Raw genomic sequence first — 14431 nt, 5'->3', positions numbered from 1 at the left:
TGTTCATGTGCATGATGTGAGCCCTCCACTCTGCAATACACCCCTGTTCATGGTGGCTCTTCTCAACCCTCTAATTCTAAGTATATAGTCTTTGACCATCCACAATCCTTCTAACTCTTCGAGTTCTCAGAGATCAAACATATGGTTAGACACATAAATAATCTTGGAAAAATATGGGAGAAAAATAAAGCTGGGAGAAATAATAAATATTAGAAGGGCATTGTCTGAGAATTTATCTAATCTAGAGAACAAGGAGAGGTATTTAGAATGGGTGGTCAGGGTTCAACTCCCAAGTCACACACACAATATTTGGCTCGGTTATTAACTAATGGTTTCATGTAGATATGACTGTGAAAGTTACAAACATCTAACAGATTTACGAACCACTGATTAAAGAATTACTGAAAACCACGGATCTAAATACAAATTTAATTATGGTGGGAAAGAAGGCATCGTTGCTAAGTGCTGTACAAACAAAACAGAAGCATCCATGTCCACGTTGACACAAAATAGACCGTCCCAAATTATGGTACAGGCATGGGCATGCATGCTGTCGTACAAATGGTCTGTAAGTTCTAAATGACACCCACCCAAGTGCTTTGGGACCAGAGTCTTAAAGGCTCTGAAGAAAAAGCTAAATGTGACCTTTACCAAGCTGGTGTCCTCCAAAGTTATAGGGCCTGCAATTCTCAGAAAAGCTGCTTAGAAATTCTGAAGTAGCAGATCCCACCTACCAGAAGTGGCACAAATTGGAGAACTTTGCTACTTAAGCTACCCACCTCCAAGAGGAGGAACCACTGCTTCTCTTGCCGCTGCCACTCCGCTATGCATTCTCATCTTCAAACACTTTCTCCAGTGGAAGCACCACCACTATTTAGCTACCAGTTAGATGCCATCCAATCCCCTTATAAACCTTTCTCTAGAGGGCCCCAGTAGCTGGTTGGGTAGGAAATGCCTTTGGCAATCTTGTGTTACTTTGGGTACTCCATGATTCCAGTGCCTATAGGGTACCTGGTGGTACAGTTAGCTGCTCTGGAGAGTCAGGTATTTTAGGCATAATGGAGCAGCTGTTGCAGGACTGCTTCATTAGCAGGACTATGATTGGGAAATGGCACCGTTGGCTCTCTATCATAGTCCATCACAAGAGGTAGCATTTTTAAGCTGTTTAATGAAGGGCTACTCTTGTTTTTATTTTAGAATTCTTCCATTCTGGCTTATTTATTGTTGAAGTGACATCTCACTAAGCTAGTCTGAACAAACTGCCTCAAAAAAAAAACCAAAAAAAAAAACCAGTCAGATGTATCAGCTCCATTGTTTTCTGATTCTTTTTCCTCTCTATTCTTTTCTTTGAAGCTTATTTTTGCTGGGAATCCTTTCCCAATGTCCATTCAGGTGGTGGGAACTGGAAGATGAATTTACTGACCTACAAGGTTGACATCTGAACTTAAGTGTTTTCCACTCTTATTTCAGCGGTAATTTCGCAGTGGTTTCATAAATACCCAAGAGATTGATGTCCTTTGGGTATTTATGAATCCACTGTAAGATAATGGCGGACAAAATATTTACATCAGTCACAAATAATACATATAGTAAAATTCAATCATTCTAAATCTGGATTTGAATCTGGTTTAATAGTTGGAGGTAAAGAGGAAAGGCAGAATGAATCTTTTGGAGTACAGATTTTAGGTAAACCACTGATGATCTAGAAGAGTTTGTTGAATGAGCTGCCTTTGTATCCAACTCCAAAATGAATTAATTTTGCAGTAGAAGCTGTCTTTCTCTAGAGAAGGTGCATACAGAGTAACAATCCAGAAGAAGAATCAGCATTAGGGGGGAAAAACTCCCCTATTCCTAATGTATTCCTAATACTGGTAATTGCTTTATCTGAGAAAATACTGAAAAATCTCAGTGTAGCAGCTCTGTTAATAATAGATCAGTTGTATGCATGTCATTATACATTTCAGCCTGATAAATAAAAAATTAAACTTGAACATATTTTAATATAATAAAAAGTATTGACTAAACTGGGAACACTTTTTAAAAAGTTATTTGTAATTACAGAAACTGGCAGACCCTATGTTAGAAAGAGGTCATACATAGGTTGGAATGAATCTTCCATCATGGGTTCTGCAAAATATGCATCCAGTTGAATGAAACATTCCAATCCATTTAGAACTGCACTTCTTCAGAGCAGCAGTTTTTATAGAACAAAGAGTATTAGGAAGGAGAGATATGGATTTTCTCGCCAGATGGATTTTGTTCAAAAATGCAAAAGAGCAATTTTGTGAACAATTTTTTTGGTGTAGATCCATAATCTAAAAGATGCTATGTGTATTTCCTTCTTTAGGTTTCTGCATGGCTAATTGGGGTGTGCCTGGAATGGCTTGATTAAGTTAGAGAGAGGGCAGAAGGAAGAACTCAGCACATTCTAGAGATCTCCTGCCTATTAGAAATGAGCAAACTCTCAACCTGTTGAATACATGCAAGAGAACATTCCATGTGCATCTGATTCATTCCCTTTACCTCTAGACTTTTTCATGCATATCTCCCCTTGGCTCTGTGAACATATCTGGAATACTGAAAATATCAATAAGGCAAAGTTCCCTAACATAGTCATAGATTTAATCTTGAGCAGCGTCCAAAAGTTGCAAACCTCTGTTCTTTCAGATGCAACTGTAAATTAGTTCAGCATTATGCATACAAATTGTGTGCACTCATGCACCCTCCAGGGCAACCACAAAGTGAATGAAAACATCCACTTCCATTTTTTAAGTGGGAATGGGGTAAACAAAAGATCCATTCACACGCAATTATAGTATCCTGAGGATAAACTCCATTTTACTGTTCGTGCATGGATCCATGGGCACCTGACTTTTCCCCACTTGATTGCTGTCTTCCCTCCTGTCACTCCTAGGCCAAATTATCTTGAGAATGCCACTTGCAAAATGATAGGATTTAAGCATTATGTGATGTTTTGAATCCATCTGTTATTCTTGGCCTGGAAAGCTTGCTTACTTAAATCTTGTCAACACATGCCTATTTTTAGTTGAGCTCATTTTGCTGGATGGCTTTGATGTATTTTCTTATTAATGGAAAAGATTTTCAAGGAGAACTGCTAAGAATGTGGAGTGTACTAAAGATATGGTATGGCTGTACAGCCAAATTAATAAACATAAATGTATTATATATTGTCTCACAAATGTTAAAATGCTAAAAGATGGAAGAGAAATCTAACTGAAAAAAGGTTATTCTACCACAAGTTTGAAATTTTAATGATTTGGGACTAATCTATATGTTATTTATATTACATGGATACAGTTAGTCACATTGTTTTCCACAGTGGTGATCAAAGTATCTGAAGAAATTCAACTCTATTGCCATTTCCTTCAAAAAAATCTTATGTTCTTTGCAATGCAAACATGGCCATTATTACAATAACTTGATATCATGGATGCACATTTTTTTTTATGAACATGAGTTGCATATACAGTAGTATTTGAATGCTGAATCTGGAGCTGTATTCCAAAAAGTAGGTGATCATAAAATAAGGGGGTCCAAATCAAAACTAAATTAACACGCACACCTTTAAAAATCAGTTGATTCCCCTCAAGTCAGCCTATCTTCTCGTTTGAAATAAATTCATCTTCTCCTTTTGAAATCATGAATTTAGTATAACTGTACAGAATGAAGTTTCTACTCTGCGTTCTTACTCAACCAAGGAAAAAGGGCACCAGCAGGTGAGAGGATTCTTAAGTGGCTTAGTGGAAACTGCCTGGCAGAATAAACACAGAGTTTTCTGGCTGTGGAAGCTACGGTAGTATGGGGTTGTGTAATTTTGGCTTTTCATTCAAAATGCAGACAGAGGAGATGCAATGGACGAAACAGCAAATGAATCTGAAGTCTTAAATATTAATGGGAAATGAAGTAATAAGAATGGTCAGGACATACTGAAGAAACTAGCATGATTAAAAAACAGGAACAAAATGTAAATAGTAGGTAGTCAAGGACCTGTATGAAACAGAGATGTGTCTACTCAATATATTTCAAAATACCTGCGGCGTGATTTAAACAGAATGGAAAGGGTAGGGAGATCAGGCTGCACTCACAAATGAAGGAGGCTCTAACAGTAGTCAATAACAATGACATTGGCTCATCATCAATCTTTTTTTTTTTTTTGCCACTGCAATTTGGAGCAAATGTCGATACTGAAATTGTGACTTTTTGACGAGTCTCTTTCGGGTTGTATCTAAACTTGCAAAGAGAATGCCACGCATCCTGCAAGCAAGCTGTGTACGTTTACTTTATATGGTCAATGATATATACAATTTTAGACACCTTGTCTCCAAAATAACATTTGTAGATATAGGAAGAGGATGAAAGTAACCCATGTGACCTATGATCGTCTCACACATTTTGTTTAATGCATGAGTATATTTATTTAAATTCTATTTTTCTTCACATGAACCCAAGGCCAGTGGGAGACTGTTTCTCAACTGTAGTCCACTATATTTTGAAAATATAGGGACCACTCAAACAAACACCCCTTTCCTTACATTTTCATCTTGTAGTACATGGTAATCTACAGTTTTAGTGAATTAGATAATGATTATAGTTGCATTTATATATGCCTTCCCATCCATTTCATTTTTAAAGGACTTTTTAAGCTAGGTTTGGAGCAAATGTTTATATCCAAAACGAAAAATGTATTTTCTATGAACAGCATATTCACATGCCATATCCCATCAGGGAATCCCTTCAGTTCCAAAATACTTTGCTTTAAGATACATGGTGGTGGTGGTTGGAATTATAACTGAGGAAAATGGTATTTAAGGGCAATTCATGATTAATGTAATACATCGTTTTGTCCTCATTAAAGTCTGGACTGGATGTTGCACAATATGTGAAATCACACCATAATGAGGAAACTAGAAGACTGAAATGCCACTCAGGGTAAGTTAATAATATCTAACCCCGCTATCTTCTGCAACAGATTTACCCAAAGAGGTAGGGTAAGTTCAGGTATGTTTAGAAGAATTGTGGCCAAATGTAACCTGTTTGGGGAAGAGAGAGAGAAGGAAAGAAACAGTGTGTGTGTGCTGGATAGATACATGGTTACCCCCGTCCTTAATCTCTCATGGAACCCCACAAACTTCTTCCATAACCCTAGGGTTCTATGGAACACAGTCTGAAAAACCTAGGTTAGAAATTCTATCTCAGCATAGTCTAACATTTGACAGTGAGGCAACTATTTTAGGGAGCACGTGTTGTGGACAAATAGCAATAACTCCTAGTTATTCCCCTTTATAGAAAGACAAGATTGTGTTTACTGCTTGACCTCCTAAATTTGTCTGCTGCCTCAAGGACACTAGAAAAGGCTATCCTACCACTACTACTGTTAGATTCATTTGCCAGTCCAGTTGGATTTTATATGTGGCATGACAAAAAAGTAATTATGTGGCAAAATATTTCAGATTGCCTTGTTTCCCTACCTTTCTCTAGCAAGATAAATCCTGGTCTCAGAGAATCAACTGTTTGCTTTGACATTTTGTTGTATAACATGAGAATCAAATCTGAAATCTGTATTTGGAGTCAAATCTAACCATTGCCAGCTTGGATTTTTGGTAAAACATAGTTATTTCCTACAACAGCAATTTTGCATCTGAGATCTCCATGGTAGCCATGTTGTAATGCTGTGAGTAAGTTTCTCAAGTTTTTGGAGCAAAAAACTTCCAGTTTGAATGACTTCAATGCTATCAGAAGTGGGGTACCATTACTGGTCATGTACATGGTACTCAGTACAGCATGACACATCCTTCACAGATTAGATTTTTGACTGGGACTTAATAGAATTCCAGCTGCTTGTGATTATAGATGTTCAGTATTTCAGAGGCAGCCAAAAGATGTGTGCTTTGCCATCCTGCTGATGCAAATGGGGAGAGTTATGCTGTCACCTGAAAGAGCTATAATTTGCTCCACTTTAAAACAATGACATCTCCTCCTGCCCAACTTCGGTTGCTCCATCCTCAGTCATCTACATATTCACAACCCAGGTAGATCTGAAAACAGTTTGACCTTTTCATTAAAATGAAAGGGTGTTGATAAAGCACTGAAATCTATCATGACAGGAGGAAATGTTACCTTTGGAATTGCTGTGAAGCTGAATGATAGAAGAATTTCAAATCATGAACATCTGCTGCAATTATTATTATCATTATTATTTTAAAACACATACTTTTTTGCACAGCAGTCGCAATCAGGCCTTGCTTCAGAACAGGTAGCACCATTACAGCCAAACAAGAGATTTGATTAGAATGCCAAGACTATCACTCAGCCTCATTATGGATATAAATGCAGGACTTCCATTCACAGTATATACCATTCTAGCGGTATTTTTTTTTAAGTGCAGAGCACAAATACATTTTATTCTACAGTTGCTCTTCACTCATATTTGATTGCTTTACTTCAGCATTAAAATCTACTTTTTTAGGAAAAACAAGATCCTTCACAATTTTTCTATTGCACACACAAGTATTTTTGAGTAAAGGCAAAAACATTCCTTTTATTTTTTATGTGATTCTATAATCTATAATAATATCATAATATAATAAACCTATAATTTTCCTCCCTCAGTCTAACATGGAAAACAGATAAGTAGACAAAGGGACACACATAGATTTAAATTTAAAAAAAGTTTCTTTTCATCACCCAAAAAAATAAACCAGAAGCTTTTTGTTTCAAAACTTGAGTAACTTGTGGATACAGGTGGTCCTTGTTTAATGACCACTCACTCAGTGACCATTTGAACTTATGACGGCGCTGAATGACTGGTAGTTTCGACCAGTCCTCATACTTATGGCCGTGGCAGCATCCCATGGTCATGTGATCACTGTTTGCGACCTTCCCTGCCAGCTTTCAACAAGCAAAGTCCTTGCTTAATGTCCTGCACAGTCCTTGCTTAATGACAGAAACGGGGACTGCCATTGCTAAGTGGTGCAGTCACATGGTTCTTCAACTTACAACCATGATGCTTAACAATGGAGTTTATGGTCCCAATTAGCATTGTTAAGCGAGGACTACCTGTATCATTACCTGGCTGCCATGAGAACTGTAGATGCAAGAATGCTGTTGTAGGACATAGCATATTTGAGTGGTCCTGAAAGTTACACAAGTAAAATATGAGAAGGAAAGTAAGAATCCCAGTTTTGCATACATCCTTTCTTTAGTATTTTTATCTCCCTCATCATGTCTAGAGTGAACTCGTGTCATGGAAGGAGTTCTATGGAAGGTTCTCCAGATTATGTAGAACAGGGTTCCTCAGTTTCCCCAACTGGAAGAAGCAAAGATGGTTGGCAAGCATAGAAAGGTATGAACAAGTATAGTGAATAACACATGTAAACAAGATTTTTATCCCTTTTGTGTTGCCTATAAAATTTGTACTCTTTTTCAGCAATGAAAAGGAATAGAATGATGGGCATGTACGTATGTCAGTATATCTGAAATTCAGAATTTGAATTCTGGGTACTCACACAAAATGGCTGCCATGAATTGTGTGACCTACCAATTCAAAGGCAAGTGTTGAGAAACAAAACGAGGAGGCTACTTCCTGTCATCCCCTCAAATTTCTCAGGATAGTATCTACCGTCTCACATTACCCTTTTCCTTTTTTCTGGGGAGGACATTACTAAAAAGCACCATACTGAAATGGCATTACTAGCAAAGCAGAATATTTTGTGGATGGTACTTTAGTCTGAGGCATGCAAATCTCACATTTTTTACATTTAAAAAAATCCAAACTTTAAAGTGGGGCAAGCAACCTCACTAGTATCCACAGACAATACATTAGTGACTCATGAGGCAAAATCTCTTCAGAGTAAATTCACATGAATTTTGAATATACAGCACATATTGCACCAGATGAGCATATCCTTTTCTGTGGTGACTGAACAAACGGACGTTATAAGAAATGAACAGGATTTGATTAAATGAAACAAGCAAAATAGGTGGAGAATTCTACTATAATGGCTATCCCCCTGCAATATGGGGAAAAAAAAATAATGATTATGCTTATGATATGAAGAGTTGATCAGCTTTTTAAAAAGAAGTACATTATTTAATTAGCGTTCTATCTGCTTGGCTGAATAAACCAAGCAATTCTTGCTTTAGAACTCTGCCTGGAGAACACCAAAAGTAAAATAAAATATTGAGACATTAAGGTAATAATGCTTCTGCTGCAGGGGCAGTGATACAGAAAGGAGTGCATTATGATGCATCATTGGATAGTCAGTTTCAAAGGATACTTGATAAAAGCATCTGCCACGTGGAACTTAAACAGAGCCACAAAACTGCAAGGACTCTTCCACTTCAATTGTCAACCAACATACCTGCCTCATCATAGGATACAGTCAATTTTTCCAGCATTTCTCGGTCAATTGAGAGAATCTGTTGCTCCAGGATGGTTTGATAGGACAATACACTGTTCTCCTTATCTTTCTCATAATCCTGAAGGTGTTGCTTTAGGACTTCTGGTAAGCGGGACTTCACGTATTCTGCTGCTGACTACAGAGAAAAGAAAGAAAGAAAACCAAAGTTGTCTTTTTTGTGCCATATAAGTTATTTGACCATATATGTTCGTGATATTTCTACTTGTACACATGTACTGTATATAAGTATACACAAAATGAGAGGTACTGTTAGGATTTTAGCAGATGTGAAACATGAGAATTTAAAAACCACAACCTACTATCTCCTTTTCCTTAATCACAGCCCAAGTCTTAAGAGATACTTCTATGCATCTTCTTTTCTTTAGATTATTCTTGATTTCTTTCACTTGCCAGATCGAAAAATCAGGTCTCCACAAAGCCTAAAATATTAAACTTTTTAAATCAACTGGCAACCTTTCTTAGTAGCTTGGCAAAAAGACCAAATTGTAGAGATAGTTCCATGTTTTTTTCTCCATAGGATGCTTGATCTCTGAAATCTACTTGTCCAGTTGCAAAATCTATGAAACTATTAGAATATTGTCAGTGTTTATTCTCACTTTAAAGGAAAAATTCTTCATAGTTAGACTTCAACAATAGCAGACAGCCTTTTTAAATAGCTTCTGTAGTATCTTCAAGGGAGGGCAAATCATCCATGTATTCTTCTAATTTAAATATCAGCATTATTTCAATATGAATGTCTTTGGATCTGATGGAATTAGTTCTATTAAATTCATAATTCCTTCTGTTGGTTATATAGCCATCTTTTTTAAAATTTCCAATTTGTTTCATAGCTTTAGACAGAATGAGATATTTCCTTTCCACTCCCTAGTTCCTCCAGAGGAACAGACTGAATATAATTTGGGATCATCTTCACTTTGGCCAACCTCAAATTCTAAGAATATGGACAAATACCATTACTTTCTCTCCAGGAGACTAACAGGAGAATACAAAAAATACTGTTCAATAAGCACCCTGTCCCTGAGCCACAAAGGATTCAGGCATAATAAAAAGGAAATAAAATAGCTATTAGCACACCTCAACCAAGCACAGGGGAAAAGGAGAAAATAAGTCCTAAACAATATCTATACAGGTAATCCTTGCTTAATGACCACAATAGGGACCAGAAAATTGGTTGTTAAGTGGGATGGTTGTTAAGCAAGTCACACCTGATTTTATGAACTTTTTTGCAGTGGTCATTAAGTGAATTGCCATGGCCATTAAATGAATCACGCAGTTGTTAAGTGAATCACGTGGTTCCCCACTGATTGTGCTTGGCAGAAGTTGGCTGGGAAGATCGCAAATGGCAATCTTGTGACCCTGGGACATTGCAACCATCGTAAGTGTGAGCTGGTTGTCAAGTACCTGGATTGCAATCAAGTGATCACAGGGTCGGGGGGGGGGGTGCCGCACTGTTGTAAATATGAGGACCGGTTGTAAGTCCCTTCGTTCAGCACCACTGTAACTTCGAACAGTCACTAAACAAATGGTTGTTAAATGAGGACTATCTGTAGGCTCCAAGAACAGGATGCTGAACCTCTATGGCAAGGTGAAAGGCAATGGAGGAGACAACAAAGAAGATGGGAAATGAAGTATGTCCAGAGTTCCCACCAACAAGAAAACAAGACTACCCACAAGCTCCAGATTTGCTTTAATTTCAAATAAACTGCAGGGGTCGACACTTTCTCTGCTCCTGTTTAACATCTACATAAAGCCACTGAGTGAGATCATCAGGTAAGTTCCTTGCCTGCTTGTGATGAAAGCTATTCTATACAGTCAGTGAGTTGGCATGCTTCTAAATGCACCTACTTGGTAAGATAGCACCTCAAAACATGCATGCTGCTGCACCTCTTGGCCGCAATTATGGACTAGTTAAAAAGGTGACCAGTGAGAAATATTTCAATATAACATTTAGGTTTCTTTCCCAATGTCCAAGGAGAATGAACAAAAATACATGAAATGTTACATATGAGATCTGATGAAAAATTGTTCCCTTTAATTTAACTTTCATTCATTTTCCAGCCAGGGGAATTCTGGGAGTTGAACTCCATACATCTTAAAGTTCCCAAGGTTGAGAAATACTGATCTACATCATTAACCTGAACCTTTGCAAAATTCACTGGAACATCTTAGATTTTTTTTTTTAATCAAGTGGTGATATTAACAGTCTTTTTACAGTCTATATAGTTTTACATTTATGGTTACAAAATAAGTCCCCAAATGGAGAAAACTGTACATGTGTAATTAATTGGGCCATTTCTATTTTTGGATAGAAATCAGTGGTTGGCACAACTTTTAAAAATTTATACACTGCCAAATCCCTATATATTTACAGAATCAAAATTAAAATATCTACAATAATAGCGTTTAATATCTACAGTAAAATCATAAGATAAAATGTCCATAGTAAACAGATTAACAATAGCCTCTTTATAACATCCAATGTTAAAATGTCCATGGTAAAATATTAACTTAAGAATAATTAATGTAACTAGATAACTATCTCAGCCACAACTAACATTCATACCAAACATTCATTAAATATGACTATCAACTGCCAAAGATCCTTTGGAACAACTCCATGTTCACTACTTTCTGGAAGTATCTGATATATAAAGGGAGGTTATTTCATCAAGCAGGTGTCACTATGAAGAAGCATCATCTCCTTATTTCAGCTTCCTGATGTCATTAAATGTGGGACAGCTAAGGCCTTTTCTTAATTGAATGTACTGGATGGATTGATTGTAGTTGACACATGGAGTTTGAATGTTAGTAATTGGCAGCAGAAACTTATTAAAAGAAGGAAAGACTTTTTGTGTGCTTCTGGAGACATTTTAAAAGAGAAACATTGTGAATTTGATGAGAAATAGGGAAGCATACGGCCTGAAGGGAACATGGTTCTGCACATATACTCATTCTTAACAGTAACCATAGCGGTAACTCCAACATCTAAAAAAATCAACAACAGTATTTAAACATTCATGTTTGATCACTGCAATGAAGAGAAATCACACAAAACATGTAATTTTATCACTAGTTGGAAATAAAACTGCATATGATTGAAAATACTCTTAGTAAAAGGGCAATATGGAATTTGTAAGAAGTATGTATCAGATTCTAAATCTACTGAAACTGAAATTGCAACTTTTATTTGAAAAAAAGAAGCAAGAGTGTTTCTAATTCCTTCCCATATATGGTTCCAAGTTGGCAGCATACATCATACTGATGAATATCTGTTAATTTAATGGAAAACGTTATAAAGATCCAATAGCCACTGTCTGTAACTCTATAAAGGTTGAAGCAAATCTATAATTTAGACAACTTTATATGCTATAGATCTGTGGAAAGTCATAAGGATACTGTGCATATATTTCCAAGTTCAGAATATTTAGAGTCCTCTGGAATTTGCTGCTGTCCTAAATTAAGCAAGGGTCTCACTAACAATTCCAGATGGCCTAAGAAATGATTGTCACTATCTCTCTACGCCTCTAGGTTGCCAGCAACAGGACCACAATACAAAAAACCTTCAATTCTTGGAGATGGCTTCACATTCTGTGACTCTATAAAAGTTCTGGCTAGGGAGTTTCTATTGTAAGCTGAATTTGCTGATAATTTATACTTTTTTCTAGAGCAAGGGGAGCAAAATACTAAGATTCAACCTCCAAATTATGCTTAGAGTGGAGAGACATGGCTGAGAGGCAAAATGTTCTCAGGTTAATTTAAATGCATAATTAAATGGGATCATTCTGCCATATATTCAGTAATTTCCCCTTTCTGTTACATTAGTGATTAAAATTTGGTAACAGTTTTTTGAAGAGGCTCTGGGGATTTTACCCAAAGCATACACACAATTGAGATGTGTTGTGAATAGATTATAGTTTTCTCCAATCTGATGTTTTCCAGATTTATTAAGAATACAATAAACTGTTGGCTGGGAATTTTCTAGCAAAGATGGAGATCATGAGATATTTTATATAAATACTAATTAAAATCTATAGACACACAGAAATTCTAGTTCCGCTTTTAAAAAGAAAAAAGCAACACATCCAGGAGAATATATAACAACGAAAGTTTCTAAAAGAGATACATTTTAATTATCTGACTTCCACTTCGCTAAGAAAACATTTTCACTAAAAAGAAACATATATCTCCTTGTGAAGTTTCCATTTCCACTATCAGAGATTTTAAAATGTAACAAGTAAATTTATATAAGGATTGGAAACAGTTGGAAGTATAGAAAGCTGAAACAGGCAACAATTTTACCTAATCTCATGGAACTGGCTAGTTTGCAAAGAAGCCTTGGTTAAACAGACCTTTGGTTCGAGCCAGAAGTCTTAGTTTCATCTGGCAACAATTTAACATTCCTGTAGGAAGACATGATTCACTTCCAGCAGAATTCATACTGTTGTAGAACTGGGTATGTATAGGATGTATTTTTCAGACATGCTCCTCTATGCTGATTTTGGACATAATGACTTAACTGTAATATTTCACCCTACCAAAAAAAGGGCTAAAAATATATTACCTGTCAAAGGTTATGCTTCTGAAAATATTCATGTGACACATTACTTAGGGTGTTCTGTTTTTCAATTCTATTTATAACACAACAAACTCTTCAACTTAATTTGGAAACCACCGAACTTTTTAAAAACTCTGTACAATAATATGTAAAGAACGTAGGATGATTTTTTTTCACTGTCCCTATCAACCTTAATTCTACAACAACCCATGCTAAATATAGTTTGAGGACAAATCTGAAGCTTGGACTGGTTGCTTAAATGAAATTACTATATTTATTAAATACTGAGGAAACAAGCACACACATATCTCAGAACTGCTGAGGTTCTGTAGATATGTGTTTGGTGCTGACCAAGCCTACAATCTTGCTTAATTCAGTTCAGAGAGTAGTTCAAAATATTCAAACCATATATACTACTGAATATACCTTGCAGAAGAATTGCTCACAAATTCATTACTGATTTCTAAAAAAGAGTAATTTCTTCTTAAGCTCATAACAGAATCATAGAGTGGGAGGGCTATTTTGGTCATCAAGTCCACATCAGGAGACTGGGCAATAGGTATTTAAGACCACTAGACTAGATCCAGGGACTGGATCTTCAGCCTTCTTCAAGTCTGGGGCAGCCCCCTCTCCCATAATAAAATGTTGACAATTTCCCCAATGCAGGTGGTCATAGCTCCACCCACTCCTCACAAAAGCCAGGATGGGCAGAAATCCAATCTACAGGTAGAGTGGGCAATCTAGAAAAACCCTATCCACATCCTTGGCAGTGGCCAGTCTAGAAAAAAATCCACTTCCTTGGAGTTCATAGGCCAAAAGAAATCCCAGATAACCACAGATAAAAGACTCTGCCCATGAGGAATCAAGACTTTGGTGAATCTAAGCAACTTGGCCAGAAAAATGCTGTGCAAATTAGTCACAGTGGCCAGGTGGGAGATCTGACTCTTCCCTAAAAGGTTTATAACTTAAAGGAGGCAGCTGGACAGCAGCCCACCAATGTAATATTGGAGAAGTGAAAGCACTTTGCGTCCCTGATCGCTAAGGTATAGGTCTGAATGTGATCATATATCCATGCTTGGTTGGATTTGTTTTTTGTCTTTTTCCACTAGGCATCATTTCTGGAGCTTCATTTCCTGAAAAGCTCAATGAACCACGGCCCAAATGGATTTGGCCTCCAGAAAAAAGCTTCTTGGGGGCATTCACATCCAGCACTGGGCTTGTCTCCTGTTGTCAGTGGCTCAGCAAGCATCAAGCTGAACATCCCATCAGAGAGCTGGGAAAATCCCCAAGCTCCCTCAATTGCTGAACTCTGTATCATGTCTACGGGATTCCCATAATTTATTAAGGAAATTCCCCAATAAAATAAAATAAAATATGATTAGTCTGGGAGGATTTGCTCTTGACAAATCCAAACTGACTTCTGTTCTGAAAACAG

At 36.9% G+C, this 14431-nt stretch overlaps 1 protein-coding gene across 5 annotated transcripts in view; it reads right to left on the bottom strand.

Annotated features, from left to right (window-relative positions):
- PPM1L (protein phosphatase, Mg2+/Mn2+ dependent 1L) overlaps window positions 1–14431 on the bottom strand; it is a 173504-nt gene that overhangs the window by 37701 nt on the left and 121372 nt on the right. For all 5 annotated transcript variants that reach the window (XM_088132562.1, XM_088132561.1, XM_088132560.1 and 2 more), the window contains exon 3: window positions 8382–8552. In XM_088132562.1, coding sequence (XP_087988688.1) covers window positions 8382–8552 — 171 coding nt within the window. The remainder of the gene's footprint in view (window positions 1–8381; window positions 8553–14431) is intronic.

The sequence above is a fragment of the Python bivittatus genome, unplaced genomic scaffold, assembly GCF_059951505.1.
Source record: "Python bivittatus isolate LINGU-HERP-01145 unplaced genomic scaffold, Pbiv_v1 ctg000980_np1212, whole genome shotgun sequence".
Classification (NCBI taxonomy): domain Eukaryota; kingdom Metazoa; phylum Chordata; class Lepidosauria; order Squamata; family Pythonidae; genus Python; species Python bivittatus.
Note: the sequence above shows the minus strand (reverse complement) of the source record. Positions and strands in the feature narration are given on the sequence as shown.